The sequence below is a fragment of the Mastacembelus armatus genome, chromosome 7, assembly GCF_900324485.2.
Source record: "Mastacembelus armatus chromosome 7, fMasArm1.2, whole genome shotgun sequence".
Taxonomy (NCBI): Eukaryota; Metazoa; Chordata; class Actinopteri; order Synbranchiformes; family Mastacembelidae; genus Mastacembelus; species Mastacembelus armatus.
This window is the reverse complement of record NC_046639.1, coordinates 20,934,407-20,942,461: the sequence shown is the minus strand read 5'-3', so window position 1 is coordinate 20,942,461 and position 8,055 is coordinate 20,934,407. Positions and strand designations below refer to the sequence as shown.

The 8,055-nt window shown below is 40.2% G+C and overlaps 1 protein-coding gene across 1 annotated transcript; it reads left to right on the top strand.

Annotated features, from left to right (window-relative positions):
- The first annotated feature begins 303 nt into the window (after positions 1 to 303).
- LOC113145049 (serine/threonine-protein kinase SBK1) lies at positions 304 to 6,411 on the top strand. Its single transcript, XM_026331377.2, has 4 exons — positions 304 to 559; positions 1,799 to 1,963; positions 2,713 to 2,915; positions 4,105 to 6,411. The coding sequence occupies exons 2-4, from the start codon at positions 1,801 to 1,803 to the stop codon at positions 4,774 to 4,776; spliced, it is 1,038 nt and encodes a 345-aa protein (XP_026187162.1). The 5' UTR covers positions 304 to 559; positions 1,799 to 1,800; the 3' UTR covers positions 4,777 to 6,411.
- The last annotated feature ends 1,644 nt before the right edge of the window (positions 6,412 to 8,055 follow it).

The following is an 8,055-nucleotide window of genomic DNA, read 5'->3' as shown; positions in this document are numbered from 1 at the left end:
TTCAAGGACCTCTCAAATACCACTATATAAGTTAGGCTATATATAAATTGCCATATGAAAGAGTATGTGAGTCATAGGGCAACATCTGCCTTACATATACTTGTAGTTCAAATTCATGCATGTAGTTTATTATGCTGTACTGAATGTAGGTCTGTGTGTGTGTGTGTGTGTGTGTGTGTGGGTGTGTGTGTGTGTGTGTGTGTGTGTGCGTGTGTGCGTGCGTGCGTACGTGCGTGCGTGTGCATGTGTGTGTGTGCCCTCTACAGAGCCATTGGTAATCAGCTGTCAAACTGGGCTCTGTCCTCAAAGCAGCAGTTGGGCACACAGCTATGTGCTGGGCAGTGACGAGCTCTAAGGTCCACTCAGCACGTTGATCTATGTAACAGCAGCAGCAAAAGAGTCGGAGGACGCACAGAGCAGACACTGAGCCTGCACTTTTACAGCGTACTGATTTTATTAGCCCTAGTGTAGTGGTGCAAGTGTGTGAGTCACTTTTCTCTGTGTGTGGCTCTCTGTTTTCAGAGTTCAGTGGCTTTTTTGGGAACAGACAAGAAAAGAGGTGAGACCTGAAAGTGATCAGCATCTAATTATGTTTAATGTGAAGAAATGTCCAGTACTGCTGCTTCTGTTGTTAACACACTCTCAATATTCTCTCTTAATATTAGAATAACAAAATATTTTGGTGTAATTTTTATCAGTTATGTATAATACTTAATACTTTATACTTAAACATATTCAGTCATGTTTTTATCTTTCTGCAGTTTATACACATTATTTTTTCTTCAATATAATTTAATGATACATGGTTTTATTTGGCATGTAAAAACATGTCTAGTGCAACATGATGTGACTTGATAATTAATGCTCATTTGAAAAGAAGAATAAATGTTAAAAATTTATGCTGAATACAAAATTGAGAACTATGTAATGTCGTGTATATGCTGTAGAAAAACTAAAAGTAAATTAAAATAGTAGGGGACAATGTGTGGCTGAGGATCTCCCATAGGATCAGAGCACAGAGTTAATTATCCTGATGCCCTGTGGAAAGACTGTTGGACTCATAGCTGCAGCATTTGCAGTGAAGAAATAGACTCATTGTTTGTAGTTAACTGCCTGCAGGCATAGTAAAATGAAGACAATGAGAATTCGTCAGCATGTGCTTATATATTCTACAGTTGACTATACTTTTTTTCATATCTATTCATTTTTTATTAGATGGTAACAGTGATACAGACAGGAGACGGGATAATATGCAAGAAAGCAAACCAGGAAATATTAAATCAAGTTGCTTATCTTTCATATGCATTCTATAGTTTTTTACGTGGAATTAGATCTGTTAATAATGACCTGTTTATTTTTTAATATATAATGATTCTTTGGGTTATGCTCAAACAGAGCTAGTTTTGAGGGTGCATTATATAATCACATCCAAAATCAGGCGTGTTTACAGCTGTTGTGAATGGCGAGACTGTAAGGTGGAGTAAAAAGTGGACCCCGTCATAAAAAAAGAGACGTGTGTGTTTTTTAAAATGTGAAACACACATTTTCACACAGGCTCAGCTGGACGACATCCATAGGGCTGCACTTATAGTATAAATGAAAATGTGACCATCAGGTTTGGAAAGTTGGAGAGACAGTACTTTCTATAAAACACATCTGATACATAAATCATGTTTTTTCTGGTAACATATATTCCAGTGCACCAACTATGCGCCTTATGCTATAGGTAAATAACTCTTGTGTTTATGCCTTTAAAGTTTGTAAAAACATTTGTTGTGTCCTGCCTGTGTGTGGGTAGAAATGATCGAGCTGGGCCTTGCTGATGGCAGCCTGATCGACGAACTGATGGAGCTGACAGCTCAGAGCCTCAGTCACCTGGAGATCCAGGAACACTTCAACATCATCAAGGAGATCGGGCGAGGGAAATACGGCAAAGTGCTGCTGGTGACACATCGCTTCAGGGGTCTGTCTGCACTTTGAGTTCTACTCTTACAATAAAGAAAAATGAGATGGATTGATATTTTTTGATTAATTTTCTTTCATCAGTTAAAGTAATTTGCTGGTTAAATGTTTTACATTTGCTCATTTGAAGCATGTTTTTTTCCTTGTGAAAATGTATGGCTGTGATGTTTTATTGATATGGCATTAAAAGCAGGTTATCTTTGATAAAATGTAAAAAATAAATGCGAAAAAATGTTAGATAATCACATATTTTGGCCATTTTTTAAGTAGTTAGCAAAAATATTTGTTAATTTATCCCCTTTAAGACATTTTGCTATGTCGGATCTATTATTTTATATCAAAGCAGTTACTGGAAATTTAGCATAGAGGTGCTGAAATTAAGAAAATGAGGGGGTAACAGAATCCAGAAGAGAGATGGGGAAAGTACTACTTGAAAGATATAAAATAACACTGGTAACTCCATTCTTCCGACTGAATGGGTAACTAGCAGCCCATAGAGGCAGATAGTCGAGCCAAAGCAGTGGTGGAGTTGGTGCACACAGAAGAGAGAGCAGTATTCACAGCATGAACTGGCTGGCTCAAGGTGTGGAGGCTTTGAATTTGAAACCAGTAGAGTGATAATTACTATACTATAAGTAAAGTGTTACCTAAGTGGTCATAGACATTTTTAGTTCTTCTTTTCTTTAGGGCAAAGATGATGTGCATTAACAATTATAATAATATCCAAAGTAACATGTGGATGGCCTGCAGGGACTCCCATGGCCTTGAAAGTGATGCCCAAAGCCTCGACTAAGCTGCAGGGCTTTCTGCGAGAGTACTGCATCTCTTTACACCTGTCCTGTCACCCCTGCATCGTGGGCCTCTTTGGCATTGCCTTCCAGTCCACTGAGCACTACTGCTTTGCACAGGAGCTTGTCATTGGGAGGGACCTGTTTGCTGTCATCCAGCCAAAGGTGAGTGAAATGTTGGCAAAACAAAACTAAGAGACCAAGGTTACACCCACGCAGAGAGTCTGTGAGATTCTATTTAGGGACAGAATAACCTGTATGTGACCTTGGCACCATGTATAATCCATAATTCTGACACTCTGTCACACCAGCTGCTCAACATTAATTTATTTTACCTGTTATGGCTGGGGGTTTACATCATGTTTCTTAATCTTAGAATGAGCCTTTTAAACCAACATAATAAGCTGATCTTCTTTCATGGGGGCAGCCTTGTTTCACCACTATGTTTCCACGAGTGTGTTCAGAAGGTTGCATCCAGCAATCTCACCACTAGATTCTGCTAAATCTTTCACGTTTTACACATTGCATCTTTAAATCCATTATTTCCATAAATGATGTCCAGCTTCTCTGAAGCGAAACAACAAACATGGCGCTATTTGGACCTCATTAGCCGTACACAACAGTGGAAGGATACAGTAATAGTCCTGAACTGTTGCATATTAATGTGGTAAAAGTATACTGTACATAAAAATTTAAATATTCTAGTAAAGAAACATGCATCTCAGAACTGAAACCCAACATAATACTTCACTAAATGTATGTGATTACTCACTGATTGCCATGCTGCTTGGCACAGTCCTTGTAGTGGATGACAAGCTATTTCACTGAACAACTGCCATAGAAAATGTTACATCAGTCCATCTTATAGCCAACAACTGACCGATAAATCGACATGGCTGCCGCTAAAGCACTAACAAAGGCAGTCACAGAAATACAAAACTGTCTAAATTCCAACATACAGACCTCACAAACTGAGACTACTGCAGGTGGTCCCAGGTGTGCTTGTGTGCCTACATTTGTCCCACACGAAATTCATGAATCCAGAGGTCATGGACAGGATTCAGTGAGACCACATCCCAATAGAGTTGGAACAATTTCTGTAAACCACAGACTGAACTACCAAACTGCACAAACTACCAATGGTATAAAACATATAAATGTATAAAGTATCACATTTCACAGCCTCAAAACTCAAAATGATGATTGGGTTAAATCACAGAACAAAAGCCCAAAGACTCTGAGGATGCATTCGGAAAGTTCTGTGTACACATTCTGTGCTGTGAGATGAGTACTACATGTCCTCACGGTTTTTTCTGGCACAAAAAGCTCCACTCTCTATCTTTAATTGTTCCAGGTGGGTATCCCAGAATCTTCTGTAAAACGTTGTGCCCTACAGATCGCCAGTGCTTTGGAGTTCATCCATAGCCACGGCCTGGTCCACCGGGATGTCAAGCCTGAAAATATCCTCTTGCTGGACAGTCATTGCAGCCAGGTCAAACTAGCAGACTTTGGTCTGGCCCAGAAGAGAGGCACCCTGATTCGATTCATCACAGGTACCCTGCCCTATATGGCCCCAGAGCTTTGTACCATGGTCCTGCTGGATGGCCAGAAAGAAGCGACTGCTCCTCCGCTTAGCGTAGAGCCTAGTCTGGACACCTGGGCCTTCGGGGTGGTTATCTTCTGCATCCTCACAGGCTACTTCCCCTGGGAACGCTGCATGGACTCAGATGACTTCTACCAAGAGTTTGCTGACTGGTACAGAGCGAAGGTGAAACATAGCAGTGAGGAGGATATTCCTCCTCTGTGGAAGAGGTTCACTCCAGAAGTCATGGAGATGTTTGCTAAGCTCCTAGCTGTGGATGCAGAGAAGAGGTGTGGCGTGGGGGAGGTGAGAGCGTATGTAGAGAAGGACTGGCTTAAGAAGGCACATGTGAATGAGCAGCAGCAGACCACTGAAGACGAAAAATCCAAATCCTCCAGGAATAATCCAGGGGATAGAGAGGTGCAGGAACAGCCTAATACTTAATGTTTTGCAGACTGCATCTATACTTTGTATAATTTATAGCTTCTTTATGCATTAACAGCATCTAAAAGTAAATCTTATTGGCCTTAAACTGCCTCATTGTCATGCATGTGATTTGCAGTGATGAAACATATGATGTCATTTAATAGACAGCCTTGGAGCCAAGTTTTTAGGACTTCCACCACACAAACACGACATCCCTGACGTGAATTTAGCTGTCCGCATCTGATGCATGTCACACTTGTCTCTCCTTGTTTTCTGTCTTGTCTATATTCCGTTAGCTTCACAATAAATGGAAAATGCCTTAAAAAAGGACACAACAAACACAGAGACCCCACAGTGTATTCTGATGTGACTGAAGACATGACCCATAAAGTGGTACTAAACTTTATCTAATACATTTTTTAAAAATGTGGTTTTTAATTTGTGGCTGGTTTGTGCTTTATAGTTGTTCTTCAGTATAAAGTTGTGGTTCAGTCTCTGCAGCTGAACTTTATTTTCAGTTCCTGCTCAGCTCAGTACATTAGTGTGAAATGTCCATTCAAATGTCTGTCACATTTTGCATTGTGTAATTTTAAAGCTACGTATGTTGATATTTTCATAGTAAAACATGAAATTCTTCTACTGGTGATGTAGTTAATGTCAGTACTATTCAACAAAGCATTTGACTAAACACAGGAGTACTGAACAGTACAACAGCATGAGTACATCATTGTGCAGTGAAATAACTACAGGCTTTTATAAACAGCAGTTATAAAAATTATTTAGTTACTATTCAGCAGGTGTTTCTAAATATCAGTCCAGTCTGCTAACACCAGGCATCACAAGCTTGTTTATTGCCTGACACCTTCTGGACTGCAGCAGGCTGCTGTTGCACATTATGACCTTTCCGTGATCTCCTGACCCCCCCTACCAGCCAGAGTGCAACCTGAGATCCTCTGCAATGATGTTCATGGCCAATTCTAGAGCAAAACAACAAAGTAAAAGTGATATGGCCTTTTCTGTTCAGGATATTAGAATTTCTTTCTCATATTCTAACATAAAGCACTTTGTCACTTATTTTGAAAAGGGCTACATAAGTAAAGGTATTATAGTTCATGCTGTGGTGTTATCACATGGAGCTTTCTGCATTTCCCAGGATCCATGTATATTAGTTTTGATCAACATTATTTTAATCCAAGATTTCCCATTTAAGAGTTTCTGAGGAGTAAATCATTGCATTGTGATATTTGTGTTGTTTGTGTGTTTTGTTATTTGTATTCCCACCTTCAGTGTTTCAGCCAGTCCCTTGGACAGATACTGTGTTACCCTCTTTGAAGTCAGAGCCATAACATAAGTCAAATCTCTCCTGTCTTGATCCCTCTCACCTACTTCGCTGACCTTCTTCAGCCTTTGTACGTTGAGTAATCTCTTGGCAGTCTGCTGCAGCTGGTTCATTACTGATGGATGTGCTGTTTGTGCCGGGGTGTACATGATGCCATGGGTGCTTTCAGGATGCAGCGTTTCAGTCTCCAGCCTCCAAATTTGGCACAGGGCCTGAATCTCCTTACACCTGCTGTGATTTACAGCTTTTTTAGGACATTACACTCACCAGGGTCATCTTTCAGCTGGCCCCTGTGGCTGAATTCACTAATGCAACTGAGGTAAATCCAACTGCATTGTGCATGTTGTCATTTGACTCACCAACTATCCTTGCTGGCGTTCACATACTTAATAGACCCAGTAATAAAACAATTACAATCATGTTCTTCATGCCTGTTCTGTGTAACAAGGCATGAAAAGCAATAGGTTAATCTTGTAGACTAGATTCTTGGCTTACATAAACACAAAAGTAGTTAAAAGTATAAGCTGTATGAGACATGAAGCTTCTCTGTTAAATCTAGCTGTGCAAAGTCTTAATGGTAAACAGATAAGTGCAGTTTCCAGGAAAGGAAATACACAGTAGAATCATTAGTCTTATCATCACGAGATTTCCTTCCGCTGCCAAATAAAGATCATTTTGTGCTGTTATGAAAGACACTGTGGTCATGTACTTTCCCCTTTAGCTTATCTACATGCCTGTCATGTTTCTGATACTAGAGCACTTGAGTATTACATTTGTAAATGATCATGTACTATGATAGATAGATGCACATGTTCTTCTGTACAGGGCTGTTGATCCGATTATGGCCTTTTCGCTTCCTTCGGCTCCTTGCACTACTTTTGCAGTCACCAGGACAGGACTGTAGAGTAGCTGTATTTATTTTAAAACAGATTCAAGTCACTATTAGGTGTGACTGTTCTTTGCCTTGACAACAGCACCTAGGTACAGTTTTGAAAGTACTTGGCAGGTAGATTGTTTCAGCATCTTGCAGCACCTGCCACAGTGCTCTGTGGACTGAGGCTTCCTTGATGTCCTCTCACTTGTTGACATCAGAGCTCTTTGGATGCCACACCATGTGTTGCAGGACTCCTCATCCTTCTGGTCTGACTCCGTCTAGATTGCCTTTAGATGAACTGGGAGGTTTCCACATACAATGAGAACATGGTTTTTCATCACAGAGTTGTGTGTCTGGAGGTCGTGAGAAATCTTAGCATGATTTATCACTGTTATACATGGAGCACATGCTGAAACTAAAGATCAGCAACAAAGATCTTCATATTATAACTACTTAAATCATACTTGCTTTCCTAATACTTCATTGTATTTTAGCGGTTTTGTAGGAAGATATAAACGTGTACTAAAAATACACATGCAGTTTAATTTTTATTTGCATTTGCATTTAATTTTTAACTAAAAGTAAGCAGGAAAGGTGCAGTACTCTTTTTGGTCCTAGGTAGCGTCTTTAGCTCAGTCTTTCAGGCTGTATGACTTCGACAACACCTACATATCAGAGCAGTCTCTACAGTTTGCAGCCTGTGAGGCAAAACCCAGGGCTCTATTGTGGTGGTAGGACAGTAAGTGAACAACATCTGCAGAATTAGAAGTGTGCTAGGAAGCCTAGTGTGATAAAATCAGTAGTATCCCTTGAAAAATAATATATGTGCAATTAATTGGCTAAGAATGATCCTTTAATTCCAGGTGGAGGAGAGTCAGAGTCCGCTTTGACGAGGGCACCTCAGGGCACTTACAGATCACTAACTAGAGTTTGCTGCCAGCTGCCATGTTCTCAACAGAGCTCATTTCTGTTGTCAACTGAGAGTATTTCTTATTCCAATCATACAAATTCAAGTAAACAACATAACGCTTAAGCTGCTTGAGTCCCCTGTGGGGCCTGCTGTGGCACCTGAGAAAGAATGAAA

Excerpts from the sequence above, each read along its gene's own strand:
- LOC113145049 (XM_026331377.2), top strand. The coding sequence starts at position 1,801 with ATGATCGAGCTGGGCCTTGCTGATGGCAGCCTGATCGACGAACTGATG. Across the intron at positions 1,964-2,712 it reads GGTGACACATCGCTTCAGGG|GGACTCCCATGGCCTTGAAA; the intron begins GTCTGTCTGCAC and ends GATGGCCTGCAG. Across the intron at positions 2,916-4,104 it reads TTGCTGTCATCCAGCCAAAG|GTGGGTATCCCAGAATCTTC; the intron begins GTGAGTGAAATG and ends TAATTGTTCCAG.